The 22,618-nt window shown below is 38.6% G+C and overlaps 2 protein-coding genes across 5 annotated transcripts in view; both read left to right on the top strand.

Annotated features, from left to right (window-relative positions):
• Positions 1-9,561, top strand: part of zmp:0000001167 (protein phosphatase 1 regulatory subunit 12A) — a 34,430-nt gene extending 24,869 nt beyond the window's left edge. The window contains exons 5-25 of one of the 2 annotated variants that reach the window (XM_058408193.1): positions 1-57; positions 147-221; positions 659-741; positions 1,298-1,467; positions 1,996-2,099; positions 2,580-2,783; positions 3,505-3,599; positions 3,681-3,770; positions 3,863-3,961; positions 5,403-5,480; positions 5,623-5,713; positions 5,892-6,011; positions 6,220-6,316; positions 6,409-6,494; positions 6,586-6,642; positions 6,742-6,764; positions 6,900-6,963; positions 7,094-7,198; positions 7,292-7,342; positions 8,576-8,626; positions 8,740-9,561. The exon at positions 1-57 is cut by the window's left edge and continues 88 nt beyond it. In XM_058408193.1, the coding sequence (XP_058264176.1) occupies positions 1-57; positions 147-221; positions 659-741; positions 1,298-1,467; positions 1,996-2,099; positions 2,580-2,783; positions 3,505-3,599; positions 3,681-3,770; positions 3,863-3,961; positions 5,403-5,480; positions 5,623-5,713; positions 5,892-6,011; positions 6,220-6,316; positions 6,409-6,494; positions 6,586-6,642; positions 6,742-6,764; positions 6,900-6,963; positions 7,094-7,198; positions 7,292-7,342; positions 8,576-8,626; positions 8,740-8,826 (1,887 nt within the window). In that variant the 3' untranslated portion in view covers positions 8,827-9,561. Of the gene's footprint in view, positions 58-146; positions 222-658; positions 742-1,273; positions 1,468-1,995; positions 2,100-2,579; positions 2,784-3,504; positions 3,600-3,680; positions 3,771-3,862; positions 3,962-5,402; positions 5,481-5,622; positions 5,714-5,891; positions 6,012-6,219; positions 6,317-6,408; positions 6,495-6,585; positions 6,643-6,741; positions 6,765-6,899; positions 6,964-7,093; positions 7,199-7,291; positions 7,343-8,575; positions 8,627-8,739 lie in introns of both variants that reach the window. The other variant, XM_058408192.1, reaches the window with a different exon arrangement.
• Positions 9,562-14,927: 5,366 nt separating this feature from the next.
• Positions 14,928-22,383, top strand: pgghg (protein-glucosylgalactosylhydroxylysine glucosidase). Of its 3 annotated transcripts, none has more exons than XR_009206528.1 (14): positions 14,928-15,130; positions 15,593-15,838; positions 15,949-16,159; positions 16,325-16,766; positions 18,155-18,274; positions 18,621-18,752; positions 18,999-19,110; positions 19,210-19,282; positions 19,391-19,527; positions 19,621-19,754; positions 19,908-20,003; positions 20,739-20,836; positions 20,976-21,267; positions 21,395-22,383. XR_009206528.1 is itself a non-coding variant. In XM_058408201.1 (14 exons), exons 2-14 carry the CDS (start codon positions 15,595-15,597, stop codon positions 21,469-21,471), a joined length of 2,100 nt encoding a protein of 699 aa, XP_058264184.1. In that variant the 5' UTR covers positions 14,929-15,130; positions 15,593-15,594; the 3' UTR covers positions 21,472-22,383. The 3 variants fall into 3 exon arrangements, 2 of the variants coding, with proteins under 2 accessions (XP_058264185.1, XP_058264184.1); XM_058408201.1 differs by having other exon boundaries at positions 14,929-15,130; positions 20,976-21,199; XM_058408202.1 differs by lacking the exon at positions 15,593-15,838 and having other exon boundaries at positions 20,976-21,199.
• Positions 22,384-22,618: the final 235 nt, after the last annotated feature.

The raw sequence follows: 22,618 nt of genomic DNA, 5'->3' as shown, positions 1-22,618 counted from the left end.
GAAGCATGCAGTCTACTCGTGGATCATATGTGTGACATGAATGCTGTTAATAACGTGGTGAGTGCATCAGAACTTTTTTTTTTTTTTTTTTTTTTTGCGCTTACTGCTGTTTTCATCTGATATTAAAGTACTTTTTTGTTCTGTAGGGTCAAACTGCTCTTGATGTTTCTGACGAGAATCTAGTGGACAAGTTGGAGGAGCTGCAAAAGAAGCAAAATGCAGTAAGTGTGTGTGTGTGTGTGTGTTTGGGCATTGTGGTATGTTCCACATGGGAAAATGCTATCTTATCACCTCTGTCTGGTTTATGTTCAAAGACCACTTTCACTCTTTCAAGAAAAGGTTATCTGTGCTGGAACATACTCTGAAAGCCAGCAGTTTGTTATAACGCGCACACACACACACACCCAGAACACAGTGAGTTATTGCAAGGCAGTTCTCCTCAAGCCAGGAGCCATATAAGGACCTCACACAATAGCGTGTCAGACTGTGTTTAATACTTTACCTTTTGCTTTGTTTTGGCAGTTAATTACACAAAGAAATCTCAGTGTAAGGCTGTTGAGTTTTGCTAGATTATCAGGCTTTAAGGAAGTGATGGGATGGAGGGATTTCAGAAAGGGGTTATTTCTGTTTTATTCTAATGTCATGTGTAACTCATCAGATGCGTACTGAGAAACAGAAGATCAAGATGCCTGTTATTGAAACCAGTCCATCTATCTCTATGGCACCAGTCCGTCCTCGCAGGTAACACACACACAGTATGACTCGGATGTGGTCTGCATGTTATTTCAGCCACCAGCTCTTGCCTCACAGTACTTGAATTGCATGTGTAAACATGAACACAGGCACGAAGCTGGCTAAAATGGTGGGTCTTGGGGATTAAGAGATGTATTTGGAGGGACAAGTGACCTGGAAGCTAACATGTTAGTGATGCAAAGCTTCTGTGTGTGTAAAATGCACAATGCTGTCTGATGTTTTTATGATTTCATTTGAGTATGATTACATTTTTATGTGAGAATTTTCTGTCTGAGTAGTTTATGCACATATTCCTGAAGGTATTGGAACTCAAATCTGAGCTATATGTTCTAAGAAAATTGATCATTGTTCTGGTTAATGAAATGCAGTGCACTGAATCAGAAAGTGGGATACCAATACCTTTCACACTGCAGCCAAACTGCCTGCACACTCATTCGCTTCACCTGTTTTGTTGCTCTCACTGATTGGCTGGTTTGCATGTCACTCGTGCTTGGCTGGCTGCGTTGGCCCGCCCCTGCAGGACGTCCATCTCTCGTATGAGCAGCAAGGAGAAGATCACATTGCACGAGAGAGAGAAGCACCCTCCGCCCGCCCTCCAGACTCCACCCACGGAGGAAGAGGAGGAGGAGCCAAACCGGCCAGGTGCACCGTCCAAAGCCTCCAGCAGCTCCAGCTCAGAGGAGGAGAGCGAATCGGAGAGCGATGCTGAATCAGGTGAACACCAAGCACAGCATTTTCTAGAGAAAGTCCCCTGATTTCCCCTGAATCCCCCTGACTCATAAGTGTGTACTGTCATTGCACATAGTGGAAGCAAGTTGGTTTAAGATGGAGCCCAGTGTAGTCTGATTGACCGATTCAACCCTCTTGTTCTTTCCAGTGTTACCACCTCTTCTTTCCAGTGTCACTACCTGTTCTTCCCAGTGACACTGTCCACTGACCAATCCCAGTCATTTTCTGGGCACAGATTCCAGATCCACTGCAACCCTGAGCGAATTTATTACATTATCATCACTTTGATACTAATGTGTCCAACCCCACCCTTTCTATCAGAAAATATTTCTTCTTTTCTAGACAGTGTAATGTGAAACCAAATCAGAGCAACTAGAAAACAAACAAAAGCATACATCCCACTCTGAAAATGTCTTGGCTAGGCAAAAGATCTGATATGGTGAAAATACCCATATCAGAACACAAGACTGGTGTTACCCATGGTGATAACGTTTGGTATTTGGTCTGTTTCAGAAAAGGCAAAAACCAGGGAGTTGATCAACAACTTGAACAACAAGCGCAACAGTGCTGCTCCTATAACGACCACAAACAGCAGCACAACAAACCAGATTAAAAAGGTGCAGTATAAATGCTTTGTATAGTAAACCTGCACAAACAGCACAGCAGTACATAGTGATCTGAAATGCATGTGAAGATGATATTATCCAGTCAGGACATGGTGGTTTGAGAAATCAGCTTTAAGAAATCACTAAACTTTTACATTTTAAAACTTCCTGGTTTATTAAAGTAAAGGAGACTTATTAGAGGTACTCTTAAAACAAACAGAAAATGTGAATGTGTTTACTTTTACTTTGATACTGTTACATTGTGCTATGGACATATACTTACAAATGTGCTACGCACCTTAAAACAGGGTCACATACGTTTAGAGAACAGATATTATGCTATGATTTGTGGTATCGACTTACCACAAGTGCGCATTTCATTTCATCCTGATAATTATAATTTTAACATAATTGTTAATTGGATTTTCAAGTTTCACTCCTAATAGTAGTGTTGTACCGTGTGTGTGTGTGTGTGTGTGTGTGTGTGTGTAGTCTGAGCCAGCAAGGCCTGCAGTGAGTGAAGCTCCGGGTTCATGGAGGACGTCTCTGCGCAAAGCCGGCAGCTCAGCAACACTGGGAACCTCAGGCGTGTCTGATGCACCCACAGAAAATCCACGGGGCACTGAAAACACCTCAAGCATCGGCATGTCCCGCTCTGCCTCCAGTCCCAGACTCAGCTCAGACATTGACAACAAGGTAACACAATGAACACACCTTCATATATACATACACTCATTGTTCTATGAAGCACCCCCTGCTGGCAGCTAACTTAATGTTTAATTCTCTTCATTCTAGCCAGAAGTGCTACTCAGGGTAACTGACAGCATATACCGTATACACACTTATTAATTCATGTATACGGAACATATAAACATTGTTAATCCCCTGGCAACAAGAGGATTATAATAGCTAAAATAGCTGACTAAAAGAATGTTTGTTGCTAGGATGGTAACAGAACTCCAAACCTTTGCAGTTGTCATTTTACCCCTTTACTTTAAATTTACTTTTTTTTTTAAACTTTTTAAAAACCTTTTGTTTTTGTGCTTAGACAAGTACAGGCACTGACACTAGGAGTACCGTGTGAGACCAAATAGAAAGATCAAATTGCACATTTTTTAAGCATTTTTACCGGTTTTACCAGTTTATTCTGAGAATTCTGATGAAAAAATACCAAAACAACATACCAGTAACATTTTTGTTTTTATTTTGAAAACATTTAATTTTTTTTCCATTAGTTTGGGTACCATTTGTACATGTGCAAATTGAGTGTTTTGTTCATGAAGTCATGTTTGGTGCTTAAGTAATGCAAGGAGGTGAGTGTTCAGTCTCCAAGACAGTCAGCGACTCTGCTATTTCATCCAGAGGGAATTCATTCCACCACCAACATAAACACATGTTCTCTGCTCCCTGGATGCAGGAGCCCAGGTTAGCCCGAGTGCAGCCCACTCCGTCCAGACGCCTGTTCAGTGTTGGAGACAGCAACACCAGTAGCACCTCAGAAAACCCTAGCAGGTCTGTGTGTATGTGAAACATTGAATACATCATGCTTGTATTATTTATGGGTACAAGACATGTGATTTGAATTGTGTGCAGCTGGTTGAGCAGAAGCTCTTCATATACCCGAAGACTGAACAGCCAGTCAGGCAGTGAGCCAGCAGCACAGAACCCTTCTTTACCTCGCAGGTTAGTACACACACACACACACACACACACACACACACACACACACCATGAGCATGCATACGATCTGCCATTAACCCTGTCTCTGACTCCAGCTCATCTTATGGAAGAAAACTTGATGACCCTTCAGTGACCTCCGTCACCACACAGGGAACATCTGGACACAGTCGCCTCAACAATATAGTGGCTCAAAGGTGTGTTTAAGTATACATTTACACTAACAGTATTCAGGTATAAATGTGAACATGAGTTTGTCAGTTTGCCAAATTGCAGTGGAGCAAAATTACAAAATTACTCCATGGCATCACCGAGCATTGGCTTTCTAGCCACTATTTTTCAACATTTCAGGACGTTAAACATTTCAGGTTGTTGAACATGCACACAGACTTGTGGCACATGCTGTTTACATTTAAAGCAGAGTAAAAGCATCTATTTCTCATCTAAAATAGATGGTAAGGGCTTTGTATTTGGCAGGGAGTTACAAGCTCTGTGTAGTTTTTGGGTTCTTTTTCCCCCCTTGATCCATTTTGAGGATCACCACAGTCACACCACATCACAACACTCCCCAGTCCATCTGAGCTTGTGATCAGAAGTCTTGTTTAGCCACAGTGGCTGGGGTCAGTTTCTAACCACTAGTCCTCCAGTGACCCCAGGCTCTCTGTAATAATAAATAAAATTAATAAAATAAAAAGAAATACACCTACTTGATTGCTACCTCTAACACTGTGTTTTTATTTAAAGGGCTAACTCAGATGGTTTAAAACACATTTCCAGTATTATGGAAATAAAGATTTAACAGCTTTCATTTTATAAGATGTGTTTTCGACTGTAAAGTCAGGTGTGAAGATTTGAAACATGTTGCAAATGTGACTGCCATAGTTACCTTTTTAAAATTGTTAAAGAAAATAGTTTAGGCGTCTTTGTTGTTTAGACAAAACTGTTAAATTCCTGCATCTATTCTATTCACATTATATAGTGATGACTTTCATAAGTCACTCCTATATAAAGTGACCCTCTGTAAAGAGTTTTCTGCACAGGCCTATAAATTTAAATATAAATTTAATATAGTCAAAACATTTTGTAACACTATTTTGCACTTGGTTAGCAAGTTTATGTAAATGTACAATGTACAGAGCAAACCTCTCTGGCTTGTTTTATTTTCTACTCTTGTTCATCACAACCTGAAAGAGTGATACTTCATTTCATATTGTCTCATTATAGTCCTTTATTACAGCACCAGATTCCAGACACATTGTACAGACTCTTTTATTCAGTGTTACCATGTCAACCCAACGGCTTGGGATGTAACATGAATGTAGGTGTGTAAAATGAATGCTCCTAGCAAAGTCATGTAAAAGCAGCATGCTTTGGGGTGAAAAGGATGAGATGGGGCGCATTTAACATTAGTTTTTGTACTTAATAGTTGGTCAACCTTAATTCCTAAAAGGATGTTTTTAAAAAAAGGGAGTGGGCCATAGATTGGACATTCGTACTTTAAGTGAAAAGAGTTTCTGTTTAGTCATTTTCATTACGTAACATTACTTTCCACAAATAAGATATAACCTGTTGCCTACATCATTCTCCCCTGGTTCATACATTGTTTATCAGTAATAGCACATCCTTTCCGACACGCAGGTTAGCTCAGGAAGAGTCCGAAAAGAAGGAACCTGTCTCTACAACAACAGGAGAACAGGAGACAAAGCAGAGGCGGAGGTGAGTGTAATAGAGCTGGTGCATTTGTGTAAATGAGGTTGAAAATACAGACTGCAATTTATCCTTGACCAGCCTTATAAATGTCCATAGAGTTGCAAACACTGTGTGTATCTTATTAAGGGCCTTTTGTTTGTGTGTGCAGATCATATCTGACCCCAGTACGTGATGAAGAGGCTGAAGCTCAGAGGAAAGCTCGCTCCAGACATGCACGTCAGTCCAGACGCTCTACTCAGGTTAGTTTGCTGTTAAACTTGTGACCTTTGACCCAATCAGGACACAGTCTACACTAAATCACTTTAGATGTTTTCACTAATTACTCTAAAGTGTTGTTAAGGTAAATGTTGTTATACTTGTATGATAATCTTATGGGTTTTTTTGTTTGTTTGTTTGTTTTGCATGTCTTACTTCCAGGGTGTTACACTTACAGACCTCCAGGAAGCAGAAAAGACAATAAAGCCTGAATATAAGGGAAAAGAAAGGACTAAGGAGGAAGAGGAAAAAGAAGCAAAGCAGAAGAAAGGAGAGGAAGGGGTAAGAAAGGTTGAGATTGTTGACCTGAGATCTAAGATTGTTCAGTGCATGTTAAAACTAAGTGCATCACACAAAATCATGTCAGATTTATTATGCATATTTGTATATTTATTTTTTTAATTATGCATTATACTAAAACATTGAGAGAATTATTATGTATTTTTTTTTTGTATTTTTTTTCTCTGTCTTTGTGTGTGTATGTGCGCAGGAGGTGAGTTGGAGGTCTCGCATTGCAAACTTGCAGAAGTCGGACCTGCTGGGACTCACTCACCCTCCTGGTGCACCTCGTCCTGCTGACAGGAGAGGTGACCTTTACTGCCTGTTGGCCTTTGCTCCTCTGATCAATCCAGATATGTTCTTTTTACCTTTCTACTGTGTGTTTGTGTGTGTGTGGTAGATGCAGAGGACAGTTTGGCTGACATTGAGGAACGAGCAAGGGAGAGGAGGCGAGCGAGAGCTCGTCGGAGAGAAAGAACAGGAGAGGTGAGTGATGGGAAGAGAGAGCTGTGTGTTGATGATTTGAATTAATCAATGCCAGGAAGGAGGTTTGACATGTTTGACCCTCTGTACATAGAGTGAAGATAATGAGCCCAGTGCAGAGGATGAGAGCAGTGGTGGGCCGGACCCACAGGTCTGAGTGAAATGATCACTTTTTTATCTTATCTTATATTTTTATATATGCATGTGCATACACATAAACACTGATCTCTCTCTCTCTCCTGTGATACAGACAGACAGATATATTAGCAGCAGGTATGTCTTGACATTTGATCTTTTGGTTTATTTGGTTGAGCAACGATCAGTCTTACATCAATGTCTCAATGTCTGTCTGTCTCTCGCTCTCTCTCTCGCTCTCTCTTTCTCTTTCTATCTCTCCCTCTCTCTCAGGTCTAATCCAGCCCTCAATGACTGTCTCATGGCAGGGGGATCAGACATCAAAGATTATAAAAGGGTAGGTGGCACTTTTTGTCATCAGGGAAATTAAGCTTGTGTGTATTTTATGAATGATCATTCTGTGTGTGTGTGTGTGTGTGTGTGTGTGCACGCGTTTGTCTGCATGCATGTGTGTGTGCGCTCCACAGTTGTTTGAGAAGTTGTCTAGGGAGAACACTCAGCTGCAGGCTCAACTACAGGACACGCTGAGAAGTGTGTCTGTGACCAGAATGGAGCTGGAGAAAGCAACCCAGGTAAACAAATGCATGGAGATGCTGCATATTTCAAATCCCCACATCATATCCAAATCTAACAGCTTTAACAGTAAGTGTATGTGTGTGATACAGAGACAGGAGAGGTTCAGTGACTGCACTGCTCTTTTGGAGTTGGAGAAAAAGGTCTGAGTTTTTTTATTTTTTATTTATTTATTTATTTATTTATTTTTTGCTTGTCCTCTTCTCTAATTATGTCAAGTGTTTTGATAATACTTCATATAACGTGTATATTGAAACATGTTTTCTCAGAACTATGGTGCAACATATAATGGAGTAGCATAGAACTGTGTGAAGTGCAAATTAGGTTGATAATATTTAAGTTTTCTCTCAACATTTTCTATAATTGGCCCAAATGTTCTGGATTAAATGATCATTTAGTCATGGCTTATTCTCAACCATCAGGCACTCGGCAACTAAAAAGCAAGGGAGAGTGAAGGCTATGCTAAGAAGAGACATGTGAAGCCAGCCATCTGTAAACCACAATGTGTATCTGTATGCTTTCAGAAGAAAGTGATTGTGTTGACGGATACAGCCCATGATTAGCTAGTGTCATTGTGATTGTTAGTGGAGAGAGATTATGCCACTCCTCCCTAAGAGCACATTCAGTTGTAGATAACTGCTTCATCATCAGGATTTAAACTTACGCTCTCCAGATGACACTGCAAGTTCTTTTGTGTATTGACACTCAGCCTAGCCATTAGCTCAGTGCACAGTTTAAGGCCACTAGTTAAAAAGTAAAAGCTTCACTTCTAGGATATGATAGGTTTTATCTTGATCTTGACTCTGTCTTACTTTCATTTGGATTCGGTCTTGATCCCCTTAAGACTCATTCTTGTAACAGAAAAGAGAGCGAAAGTAGCAATGCTCTCAGAGTGAGAGGGACAGCTTACCCTTGTCTCACCCCTGTCAATCACAGCAACACTAGCCATTTGTTAGTGTCTGCTGGCTCATGTATGTGGAAGAGGGTGGATAGCGCTTTCCTCCAAGTGTGTTACAACCTTTACATTCGTAAATAAAATTATGTATTAAACACACAAGAAAATAAATACACAGGTCAGTGCATGCTAACTAAACAGAACAGTGTTTTAATGCTCCAAACACTGTACAAACATATTTGAACATTTTTAATACCCTGTTAAAACATTTGTTTTAAATTATTAAATTACTGGAAATTATTATTAACCACTCTATGATCACATGGGACATGCACCACCAATGCTCATAATATACTCTCTGGTAAAATAATTATCCAGCTGCCCTTGTTTTGCATCTAGTCCCATACTACAAAAATCTGTCTTACTTAACAATAGATGAACTGTCACTCTTGTTCATTTTGTTCTTGTACATTTGGCTCAGGAGAAGGCGATGTTAGAGAGACGTGCAGTGGAGTTAGAGGAGGAGCTGAAAGTAAGACCAACACAGATCTGGAATTCCATTTTTCATCAGTTTTTACCCCCTCACTGTCACTGAACATGTTTGTGCCAACTTCTGTGTGTTTGTGTGTATTTTTGTTTTTGTAGGTATTGGGGGATCTAAAAGCGGATAATCAGAGGCTGAAGGACGAAAATGGAGCGCTCATTCGAGTGATCAGCAAGCTCTCAAAATAGACAATGGAAAGTGTGAAGGGAACGAACAAACGAGAGGGAGAACAAAAAAATAGACAGAGGCTCAGAGAGAGACAATCCACCCCACCCCCATTCTCACATCCTCACATCCTGTGCCAAAGAATTAGCTGTGTGTGAGAAAGAGAACGAAAGAATGATAGAGCATGTCACTTTTTTTTAATGTGCACCGTTTAAACAAACTACATTTTGACCTGATCCCTACCTGACTGAGTGTGTGTTTGTGTGCATGTGTGTGCACAGTAAGCTACCCTTCAACACATGCATATTCACTATGAACTCTATTTGCCCCTTTGTTTAGGAGTCTAGTTGGAAATGATGCACTCATATGGAAGTATGCACATACTTGGCAGGCTTGCATGCACACACACACACACACACACACAGCATTCACATGAGTGCCACACACATTCCACACCTCTCAGGCTTCTTTAGGTATGCAGTAATTTTGCACTTTGCATACACCTCACACACACACACACACACACACACAGGCTGATTTAGTCTCTTCTTATACGAGTTGCCAATTCTATGACCACTTTTGTACCTAGTATTGGCTGAAAGTACAGCCACACAGCACTACAATCATGCTATGCCTTGTGTATTTTCCTACACGTATTAATATAAAGGTGAAGAATAGAATATTGTTTTCATGTGTTTTTCGTTTTCATCAATTCCTCTTACCTGTTGTTCGGTGATGAGGATGGTAACTCTGTTTATTATATAAATGGACAAATATTATTCCCTTAAAATAATAATGCTGTCAAAAGTAACGTGATACCCATGTGTTTTATATATATATAAAATTTATTTCAGCACTTAATAAAAGGTTGTGTGTATTTTTAGTGTCAAGTATTTTAAGATGTTCACTGTTGGTTTTGTTTTTGTTTTTTTTCTCACTCTAGAACAATTCTTCTGTTCCAAGGTTTGATAATTTAGCTGGTCAGGTGTGTTGAGAGTGATCTTGCATTATACTGATGATCTATGAGTGTTAAAAGTTATATTATTCACATTTAAAAGTGGTAAATGCAGCTGTTACATTTTCATTTTAAATTGAAATCATATAAATGCAAATCCTTGCATGTATTAATTTACATTTGTGAAAACATTCCATACTGAAAAGCAAAGCCTTCACTGCATAGCTCTTATGTTGTACAATAGGCAGAGAGGGGGAAAAATTGTTCTAATGTTAAACTTCACCTTTGTAATCGCTAGCAATGCAATACTGAATAATCCTGACAAATGCACCTTTAATCTATTAATGAAAAAGAACCATTTATTTAGAGATTAGTGGCAAGTATTTTAAGTTGCTAAATGCTGTTTTTGTCAATACACATTGCTTTATCAATGTCTTTTTCAGCCCTGCAAAGTTTGACATCTTTCCAACCCTCAACACCTGAATGAATTTAACTCCTTGTGAAGTGCCTTGAAATGTGCAGCATTCTTTTATGTGTTGATGGACCTGGAAGTCAGGGTGAGACAGTCAAGTGGCTCCTGCTCCTTTCTGAATACCCAGTAGCATTTAGTTTACCTCACAGCTTGGGCTAAATTATATTTGATAGTCAGATTCTGGAGAACACTTGAGTGGACCAAAAATCTGATGAGATGCTGAAGTGCAGAATGATATAAAAAAAAATTGATCCGTATTGGTGTTTGGTGGTATTATATATTAATTATAATTTTGAATATATATATATATATATATATATATATATATATATATATATATATATATATATATATATATATATACATATATATATACACATACACTACCAATCAAAATTTTGGACACACCTTCTAATTCCATGGTCTTTCCTGATGTTTATTTCTTTCTACATTGTAAAACAATGCTGAAGGCGGCCGAAATACACAATAATGTCCTTTGAACAGTTGATATTGAGATATGTCTGCTACTGATGCTCTGTAAAGCCGTCATAACGGCTCTAATCTGAGGTGCTGTTAATTGGTGATTTCTGAGGCTGGTAACTCTAAATGAACTTCTCCTCTGCAGCAGAGGTTTTGGTCTTGCTTTACTGGGATGGTCTTCATGTGATCCAGTTTCCTCATGGTGCTTGATGGGTTTTGCAAATGCACTTGATAATACTGCTCTTGCGAGAACTATTCCAGAACACCTGACCTTCGTGTCTTAAAATAACAACTGACTTTTTTGTTGTCATTACATGTGATTACTTAAGTCCATGTGTGTTATTTCATAGTTTTGAAATCTCCAGTATTGTTCTAGAATGTAGAAAATAAATCCCTAAACAAAAAACATTGAATTAAAAGGTGTGTCCAAACTTTTGACTGGTAGTGTATATACAGCTCTGGAAAAAAAAAATAAGAGACCACTGCAAAATAATCAGTTTCTTATGTTTTTTTCTTACAGGTTCATGTATTGGTGAGATGAACAGTTTTGTTTAATTTTTTGTGAACTGCTGACAATATTTCTCCTAAATTCAAAATATAACTATTGTTATTTAGAGTGTATATTTAAAGGAAATGACAACACATCAAAATAATCCAAGATCATGCAGTATTTGCAGAGCTTTAATAACTTAAATAAAACAAAATGCAAATAATCTATAAACAAATTGTGTTAATGCTTTGGCTAAATAACATCAATATTTGGTGGAATAACCCCGATTTGCATGCGTTTTGGCTCCATGCTGTCCACCAGTTTTTCACATTGCTGTTAGGGAACTTTATACCACTCTTTTTGCAAAAAAGCAAACAGCTCAGCTTTGCTTGATGGTTTGTGACCATCCATCTTCCTCTTGATGACATTCCAGAGGTTTTCAATAGGGTTCAAATCTGGAGATTGAGCAGTGGTCTCTTATTTTTTCCAGAGCTGTATATAATGTCATCTTATTACAAATTTTGTGACTAACTGTTTTGGTGCACACTAGCTTATAGACAACTTTAAGTGTTATCGTGTAATCTATTCATACCAAAAGCCACAGAATTGATTCCATGGGGATTTTATAAGGGCTTTCCAGTGGAGAGTTGATGGTAGGGAACATGTCCAACTCTGCATGGTATGAGGTTTTCAGGACTGGGGTAAAGGGAGAATTTTTTTTTCTCTTCTGATTTTCAAAAAAAGAAAAAGAAAATCAGTAAATTAGACAACCACTGATTGGTCCTCAAACTTGTTTCTGCACTATGTTCATCTCTCTCTCTCTCTCTCTCTCTCTCTCACTCATTCACATACACACGTTCTCTCACACGCTCTCTCTTGCTCACTGTGTGCCTGCCCACCAGATGTCCTGCATCATTGGGGGAGGAACAGCTGGGGCAATGGCTGCAACATTCTCATTGTGTGTGTGTGTGTGTGTGTGTTAGAAAGAGCCAGGCATAAAGTGGAATGTAGACAAACTGGGTGCAAACACCAATCTGTCAAGGCTACTGATTAACTAGAAATAGAAATGAGAGAACCAGTGCCTTCTTTTAGTTCTGAACCATCTACACTCGGTTATACTGTCGCCGTTGACTGTATGTCTTTCACCAAAGAGCTTTCCCATCTGTGCCTCTGATGGATTTTACATGCACGTGGATGTTTATAGTTTATAGACAAGCCTTGAGAGCTGAACTGACCTTTGGGAGAAAGCTACCTTCATCATCTTTACCCTCATCTGTTTGTCCCATCTATTCACACACTGGTAGTCTGCCCACTGTCCTACAAGGACACAATGTAGCTGCTGACAGCAAGTAAAGTTCCTAATAAGGTACGCCAAGCTGGCCTTGCTGTAAATATCTGTAAGGTCTGAGAAGGAAAGAGAGGGAGGGAGGAAAGGAGAGGAAGAGAGCAATAAAGGAAAAAGCAGAGGGGAAGGATTGTAGCCTTATAAGGGCAAAGCTGCTCTTTTCCCAGGGTTTGGAGTTCTGACCTCTGGCATGTTTTGAGGTGAAACTGAACTGTGTTGTAACCCCATCTAGAGGAGTAGAAGTGTAAGGGCAGTGGTCATCAACAATGTTCCTCATGCACTGTGAACCCTGCCACAGAATTCAGATCTAGCATAGCTCATCATGCAGTCTACATCTCAAGCAGGTATTTTGTTTAGAGCTGAAATAAATGCTCAATAGTGTATGTTTCTGACAAGTTTGGTAATCAGTTCAATAAAATTCGCACTCGTAAGTCACACACACTGAGTCAGTATTCACACCAGATCTATCTTACATCTGAATGAACTATATATAACAAATTATACATAACATTCAATGCCAGAAAAGAATGAAAAAAGCAGGAAAGCATTAACACATAGATATGATTTATGTTATTTAATGAAAAAAAAGTAGCGTAGTATTTTGTTTCAGGTTTGAAGGAATTTACTTTTCACCTTCACTTTTTATTAGGGATCTACCTGAACAATATACTCTAAATCTGTAATTGAATATAAATAACTGAAGAAAAACTTACTTGTGTAACTGATCTCAGTACATATACTTAAATTCCCCACTATGTTACTGACAAAGTCAGACAAAGCCTAATTTCTAAACACTTCTCAGTAGAACTTTTCCATTTTACAGATTATTACACAAACAGGTAAGTGCATCTGTTTCTACTTTTCATTGTCACATGAGGAAACCTTTCATTTACTTTCTAAATGAATCTTGGTGTACTAATCTATGATTTGTGATTTAGATAAATTAAGTTTTGCTTATATAATTATATTAGAAAACATATTGGTGGCAAAATTTAAATTGATTTGTAATATTGACAGTGGCAATTCTGAATATATAACCAAAAGTATGTGGACACCCAACCATAACACCTTTATGATCCAATTTCACACCATGGGCATTAACAAGACATATTTCCCACTTTGCCATTGTAATAAACTCCATTCTTCTGGGAATTTAGATTTTCACATTCAGTCAAGCATTAATGAGATTAGACACTGATGTTGGGTGAGGAGGCCTGGGGATTAGTGGTGTTGAAAGGGCTCTGTGGGGGAAAATCACATATAATTGTGATGGTGAGGTTTCCACAAACCTTTGTTATTTTGTGTATTTGGTTTATTACACTGTATTCAATTCAGTTCTCAGTTCAATTCAATTCACTGTTATTATATAGCATATAAAGATACAGAGATATATAAACTTATTCCTAATGAGTAATCCAGAGGTGACGATGGCAAGGAAACTCTCTCTAAGATGACGTTAGGAAGAAACCTGTCCATGTGGGGCCATCCTCATCAGATGCAATAGACGTATGGCATCAGGCTGGATCAGGTGGGTCTGGAGCGTTATGGAGATTTGACTGCATCATGCTTAGCTTTATTTAAATGAAAATTAAATCTGGACAACCTTCTCAACTTGCGTGTGTATGGTTTACACAATATTGCATTATGATGACAAGATATTTACTTTATATGTATATGCACTCTGAGGCATTACTAACATGCATGCACTGACTTGCCTTTGTCTTTACATTTGCATTTATATTTACGGCATTTCGCAGACTCCCTTATCAAGAGCGACGTATAAAAATGTCAGTGAACACATCAATACTGGTTCAGTACAGACTAAGGCAACCACAGGTTTACACAATCACAGCACTGGTTCTCTTGGAAAATGTATAGAGTTTGCATTTTTATTTTCACAGCCCACCTGTCAGTCAGCACGTTAGGGCGGAGTCAAAGACGAATATAGCGTGTTTTTTATTTTCAGACAGAAGCTGCATTAACGTGAGTTTAAAATTCTCATTCGAAATGACACTAATATTGACAATGACTGTTTTTAAATCATGATTAAACGAAACTGCAGTCTGTGTTTTATTTCCTGGTAGTCGACCTGTAAAAATAACTGGTTTTTCCTGAAAACTCATTTGTAACGAACAAAGTTCAGCTTTATTTTTGTGCCTATGATAAAGATTTAACTTCCAAAAAACATTACACCCCTATCATCTGAGTGTCATCTGATCATTTATCGCAGAGCAACTGAACAGGGTAAACGTTACGCTTAACTGATCTCTAACCAGTTCTGCTGCTTTCTATATGTTGGTAAAAAATAGAAATGTGGGTTCTTCGGGTCTGATCCCAGATCAGCGACTAAAAAGGCAAGACCCCGCCTACAGGCTCCACCCACACGAGGTCACATTTTTGTAGTTATGACTAAGTTTAGCTTCCTCATAACAGAGGGAAAATCGGATGTTGGGAAGTTTATCAAACGCAAACTTTACTTTTATAAAAAATTCTATGTATTTTGCGTAATTAGTTGTGGGAACCTTCGTTGTTTTTTCGTTAAATTTCGTTAAAGTAGCTTTCCAGTTAGACATTACATTTAGACGGTAGGTATAAACAGTTTAATCGTTTATCTCTGTATAGTCTACCTGCACTCAGTTTAAATGTTTGATGAATAATGGTGTATACTATACTTAATAACGTGTAAAGTTGTTTGTAATTAACGTTTATATCATCTTTATGCCCTGTGCTCATTCAGTTCCTTGCATAAATGTTTACAGTAAGATCACGTGACACTCTGGACTCCATTCAAGTATTTATAAGACTTATCATCATTGCACCAGAACTAATGTAGGGATTTCAGGACTGAATATTTAATGTAAAAAAATACATAAATAAATACACAATTTTAAAAAATGTAAATAAAAAAACACATTAAAGTATTGTGTACAGCCATGATGTATAATCCCAGTCCGTTTAAGTTCCAGGTTGTAAAAAAAAAAAAAAAAAGTTTAAAGGGGGGAATACTTACAAGCGTATGTAATTGCATACTTACTTCTATTTGCCAGACATGAACCTAGATGCTGCTGACCCTTATATATTTCCAACTCACTCGTTACCCTCTGACCACCGTTTCCTGCCACCTCTGACCAATGGGACACTGGGATGGAGAGTGTTTGGAAAAATTATGCATAAGGGTGGAGTCTATAATGGAGAGGTTGGAGCCTGTCACCGAGCTGATATACCATGTCCTCTTGCAGTCAGAATGAAGGTCAAGGAGGGGAAACATATGTACAGCTTGGACGCTCACGCTGGTATAGCCAGATTGTTGTATCCCTCTCTGTCTACCTGTCTACTATAAGCACTTGATGCCAGTATGCATGTCTGTATGATAAAGTGTATTGTATCTCTTCTTATCTTGCAGGTATTTTCACTCACTCAGTACTAACCCCTTATGTGGAAGCAACTCAGGTGTTCTATGCTCATCGACAATATCCCAACCTGCTGGTCATGGAAGTGCAGCTAAAGCGCCAGAAAAGCTCAGAGGAAGCAATCACAGTCAAGCTTGAAAGTTCTTTCGCCCCTCACAGTCATGACATTGCCTTTGAAAAGGCTCCTGACTACAGAGGAGGAAGGTATGTTTAAGCAAAACCTAGGGATTTGTGTTTGGTGTTTGAAGCTCAATATGTTATCCGTAGTCTGAGACTAGAGCCTAATTCTAAATACACATGTTGAACCAGACAAGCACTAAGTGTTACTGCTTCAGTTAATGACAGTAAAGCTCTGTTTCGTAACAACAGGCACATGTTTGGGCACACTATGTCTGCAGAAGTCCCTGGAGTACTTCGTCCATGTGTGCACCTCATCTGGAGCCCTCTAATCTTAGATGTAACGTTGCAGCCTGACCAGAGGGAGTCTAGCTGGAACTTCCTGGTTGCAGTTGCAGAGAGCAGTGAGATTGCCCAATCATGCTTTGACACTGGTTTGGAGCTCATTGAGCATGGTGACCTGCAGGCTTTCCATAAAAGAGCATGGGCAGAGCTATGGCATGGCAGCAGTGTGGAGTTAGCTGGGCCAGAACCTTTGAGACAAGCTGTGATTGGCTGCATGTTTTACCTTCTCAGTGCACTCCCCTCTCAGACAGAGACACCCACACCATTTGGGGGTATCAGTCCTGGAGGATTGTCTAATGGGGGACATGGACAAGAACAGGACTACTGGGGACATGTTTTCTGGGATCAGGTAAGGTTCTTAAGAAATAGTAGGAATCACTGACTGTGCAATCACTGGCCACTTGATTAGGAACATCTGCATAACATTCACATGATTATGTCATTAGCCAATGCCATGCAATAATGTTAATGTTAACATCAGACAACCTAATAAAGAGGACAGTGAGTATAGATGATGACCTTTCTTTTCTTTCATTTCATGACCAGTACCTTTGTTATATATTTTCTGCCTGTAAAGGTTTTCAATCATCCAAACTATTTTCAAATGTCTAGTTCTGTTTGCAATTCTCAGACCTTGCATTTGTATCTAAGAACTACTGCAGTTATCATACACATGCTTTTAATTTTTTTACAACTGTATATGGTAATGTAGTATAATCCCAATAAGGTTTCCTCCTCATGCTGTCTTAGGAAGATTTTCCTGGCTACTGTCACCTCTGACTTGCTCTTTGTAGATCCAAAGTTAATGATAATGAAAATCATACAGTGTGTAAAGTAAGTATTTGACACGTTACAATTTTTCCTCAGTAAGTATATTTCTAAAGATGCTATTGACATGACATGCTTACTGAAATTTATTTAATACTTCGTACATAAGCCTTTGTTGGTAATGACAGCTTCAAGATGTCTCCTGTTCCTGAAACTAGTTGTATGCATTGCTCAAGTGTGATTTTGGCCTATTCTTCCACACAAACTTTCAAATCTTCAAGTCTTCAAATCTTAAAGGTTCCATGGGCATTTTCTATTAACTGTGACATTTAGATTTTCTGTTGGATTCAAGTCAGGTTATTGTCTGGGCCATTCTAGCAGCTTTTATTTTCTTTCTCTGAAACCAGTTGAGAGTTTCCTTGGCTGTGGGTTTGGGATTATTGTCTTGCTGAAATGTCCACCCTTGTTTCATTTTCATCATTCTGGTAGATGGCAGCAGATTTTTATCAAGAATGGTACATTTTTCCATTCATCCTTCCTTCAATTATATGAAGTTTAACAGTACCGTATGCTGCGGTACACAGCCCCACACCAGGATGTTCCCACCTCCAAACTTCACTGATGGTATGGTGTTTTTGGGGTGATGTGCAGTGCCATTTCTCCTACAAACATGGTGTGTATTCTAGCATTCAAAGAGTTCAATTTTGGTGTCACTAGATGTTACCAACATCTAGTGAAAATTTCATGTCAATAGTACCTTTAGAAATATATTTACTGTGAAAAATGGTGACGCATTTAATACAATAATAAACCCGTTGTATAAGCAATAAAATCTTATAACCTTGGTTTGATGGATGTTCTGTGGGAACCACAGGTAAAATATTGAAGACATTTCTCAAGGTTTAGTAAACCTGCAACATCTAACTAACCCTAACACGATTTAAATGATTTTTGGTTTCCTGTGTGTAGGACACATGGATGTATCCTAACATGGCACTCTTTCACCCTAAACTGGCCAGAGCTGTCTTGAAGTACAGATTGCATACACTAGAAGGTGCCCGGGTCAATGCCCAGGAGCAGGGCTATAAGGTACAGTATTTGGTTGGGGTTAGGTAGTGGAGTGCCTCTTTGTGTGTGTGTGTGTGTGTGTGTGTAAATGTAGTGTCCATTGCACCCTTATGTGGCTACTTTTCCCTTTTGTTTGGATTCATCTCAGCACCATCTTATAGTTTGGAGTTGAAGGTTTGATTCCTGCCTTTGCCCTGTTCCTGCCATTGCATGTTCTCCCTGTGCTTAGGGGTTGAAGACGTGTTGTAGGGTTTTTGGCATCTCTAAATTGTCTGTAGAGTGTGAATAAATGTGTAATTGTGATCTGCAATGTGTACCCTATCCAGGGTGTTCCCCACCATGTGTTTTATTATGAACTTGTTACCAGGGTTTGAAGTTCCCATGGGAGAGTGCTGTATCTGGTCAAGAGGTGTGTCCAATGGAGAGTTATGGAAAGCAGGAGATCCATATTAACGGAGATGTAGCTCTTGCCTTCCGTCACTACCTCTACCTTACACAGGTGATTATTATATATAATTAATTATTATTAATTAATTATTATTAATTATTATGATGTGCAGTTATTAGGTATTATAAGTTATGGTTCAGACAGTCCAAACATTGCAATAGCAGTATTCAGAATGTAAATAAAATAAATGAGACTTTATGGAATCCTAAGATGGAGATATGGTCTGTATTGAGGAGTCTGGTGGCCTGAGGGGAAAAGGTCCTGCTGAAGCTCTTCTTTTTTCTACTCTTTTGAAAGGACATTGAACTATTTAAAGAGGGCGGTGCCAGTGAAGTGGTGTGGGGTATAGCTGATTATTGGGTGTCCCGAGTTATCTGGGACCCCAGTGACCAGCATTACCACCTCAAAGGTATGCAGAGAGACATAAACAGACCAAAGTTGCATATTTGTTTGAGTGATAACTTGAAAAGAGAATTTTGGAAGGTTTTCTGTTGTGTGTGTGATTTAGGAGTGATGCCTCCTGATGAGTATAATCAAAATGTTGACAACTCGGTGTACACTAACACTGTGGCCAAGTACAGGTGTGTGTGGTGTATGATGCATGCTTAATTTGAAAGTGTATTCAGACAAACCTTCCTATAATAGGTTTAACCTCTTTCAAGTTTTCTTATCTGATATCTTTTTCCCAGTCTGCAGTTTGCTGTGGACTTGGCTAGGTTGCTCCAGCATCCTGTACCCTCAGAATGGCAGGAAATAGCTGATAAACTAAAAATTCCCTATGACCCTGGACTAAAGTACCACCCAGAATTTGATGGTTATGAAAAGGGTGAGCCATTAAGCTTTTTTGCGATTTGAATGGCTACAGGCATTTTAGAATTTTAGTTTGAGTGCTTATTTTGCATCTTGTCTGTGTTTGCAGGAAGTGAAGTGAAGCAAGCAGATGCCATTCTGATAGGATTCCCCTTGGGGTTGCCCATGAGCCCAGAGGTCAGATGGAATGATCTGGAATGTTATGAGGCCGTTACTGACCCGCTTGGTCCTGCTATGACTTGGGTAAGAAATGCTTGATTTCTAGTTTTAAATTATTAGTAGAACAGATGAGTTAGTTCCTTCAATAGAAAATCAGTGTAAAAGTCTCTTTGTGTGTGTGTGTGTGTGTGTGTGTGTGTGTGTGTGCACATATGTAACCATGTTTGTCACCATTAGAGTATGTTTGCAGTGGGTTGGTTGGAGCTTGGTGAAGCTGAAAAAGCACAACAGCTTCTGCAAAAGTGCTACAAAAATATACAGGGCCCCTTCCAGGTGAATTCTTTGTTTATGTCTGCATACAGTCATCTCTATAATTATTGGCACCATTTATGAAAACAAACACCACGTGCAATGATAGGACTGATGTATAGTTTTACTTCAACCAATTATGTTTCATTGATAAAAAACTTGCAAAATGCTGGTTTCATAATTACTGACTGTTACTGTTGCTATGGAGGTGGCATCTGATTTTGTAACTCAAGACAACCTCAAGAGTCACCATGCAGTCCTGAAAGATTACATTTACGGCATTTAGCAGACACCCTTATCCAGAGCACCCTTATCAATGTATGCTTCGATACTGGTATGATAGTTCACAGACTAAGGATACCATGAGTCTAAAACTCTGTTGGGAGGTAATAAACACACAGATAAAAAGAGGATCTAGCACTATACTAGAGCAGTATGCTTGTTTGTCTAATACCTATCATATTTTAGAAGTTTCATATTTTCATTTTTTTCACTATAGGCACTGAAGGTGTTTATTTGATGTTTAACTATTTATGTATTTTTATATCTATTACCCAACTTGCATTGAAAAACAAATATCTCTCTCTACTGCAAGCTTTTTCCCCATGGAGACTGAGAGCAAAGTGATTTTAAATGTGTGCGATATCATATATAGTATCCAATATCACACTTCCAGTTTCTCTAAGGTATATTATCAAAAAGCAAACATATTTCCTGCATACTGAGAGCAGTTTTTTTCATAAGCACTTGTGCATGCAGGTGTGGAGTGAGTCATCTGATGGTTCTGGAGCTGTTAACTTCCTCACAGGCATGGGAGGATTTCTGCAGGCTGTGTTGTTTGGGTACACTGGTTTCAGGCGAGTGTCTGTAGTCACTTCCACACATCTAATAAATCCAGGCATACACACAAATACATACAGAATACTAATGTATGGAAACACACACATACTTAATGTGAGTGCCATTTGGCCATACTGATATTGTTGTCCTCCATAGGGTCCAAAAAGACTGTCTGAGCTTTTCTCCACTAATACCTAATGAAGTGTCTATGCTCAGTCTGAAAGGCATCAGTTATCTTGGTAATAAGATGGACTGGGTTCTGGAGAGACAGGAAGTCAGCGTTGTCGTGTGGAACCAGGCAAAGGATTCTGTCACTGAGCAGCCTTGTCCTCTTGAGATTGTGCTTCAGAGCTCTGGAGACATTATCCCTCTTGGTCCAGGTCAACAAATATAATCACTTATATCTGATAAACAAGAAGAAGAACAAGAATCCTCAATTCAAACTTATGTAACTTGTGCTATTTTAATATCAGCATATATTACATATAATACATGCTTTATTTATTTAAATGTGATTTGTTTATTTTGCACAGAAATAGTATATAAATATATTTGTTTTCATTTACTGACTACAGGGCAAGCAGTGACATTTCCATGGCAACCTGGCAAGATCCAAAAACAAAGCACTACCTCATACTGCTGGCCTCTTTGATCCAGAAAATACAAGCCAATATTACTAGCATTGCCATGAAAGACTGTTTTGATAATCAATATTTTTATGATATAATTGAGCTGTAAGTATGCAATTATTGTGTATTTGATACTGTTTGAAATCATTGCTTATTAAGTTCTCTCCTGAGACACTTTTATCCCACTTTTCCCAAGTTTGTAGTTGACTGTTTTGGTGTTTCACTTACTGCTCCAAACAATCTCACAATTTTTGGGATTAATCCATTAATCATTCACTGAACAAATCACACACATTTGGCTCCATGTGTTCTGTAGTCATTTTACTAGAAATGACAAGCACAAAAAATAACATATATTTAGTCAGATATTGTGTAGTTTAGAATAAGACGTTGATTAAATGTTATTACACGTAGATATTTGATCTACACTTTTAGAAATGCTTCATATTATATTTAGCATACATTTCTGTTTCTGTTTCTTCAGTTAAAATCACTAAATCTTTAAGGGTTTTATCACCTTACTACAATCTTATAGTAGGTACGTTTACATGGACACTTGTAATCCGATCGTAACAGGACTAGAAGCACAATCAGATAAAAAAGTGTCATGTAAACACGTCACTCGGATGGAATTTGCCACATCCAATTAAAATTTCAATCGGATGGTAAGGGGTGGTTTAAACCATTTTTAGTCCGATCGAGAGGACATGTAAACACTTAATCGGATGGAATATGTTCCTGGAAAGTTCTGCGCATGTGCAATGACTGCAACACCACTACTGCAAGACACTAGCATTTGTTTATACAATAAGTCTTCATCTGATTAAATATGAATTTACATTGGCTTACTTTACAAATTCAAAAATATAGTCTTTGAATGATGTTAGACACAAATGTTTGTGTCATGGTGAAAATAAAACTGTTGTTTCCACTGATTTTGGCATAGCCACAAACTGTTGTAAAAGTGTGTGTGTGAGTGAGATCAGGAAGACTCGTTTTTGGCTTGTTCAGTATTAAAATGCCATACACATCTATGCAATACAGTGGAATGCTGCAATACGTTTACCATCCTATCCTGTTAATCAAACGTTTATTTTATTTTACTTTATTTTTTTACTATTATACCCTCATTATAAATGAAATTAAATGAAAATTCTAGAATCGCCCCGA

Source organism: Hemibagrus wyckioides, linkage group LG14 (assembly GCF_019097595.1).
Source record: "Hemibagrus wyckioides isolate EC202008001 linkage group LG14, SWU_Hwy_1.0, whole genome shotgun sequence".
Lineage (NCBI taxonomy): Eukaryota > Metazoa > Chordata > Actinopteri > Siluriformes > Bagridae > Hemibagrus > Hemibagrus wyckioides.
The sequence above is the reverse complement of the archived record's forward strand: the minus strand, read 5'-3'. Positions and strand labels throughout refer to the sequence as shown.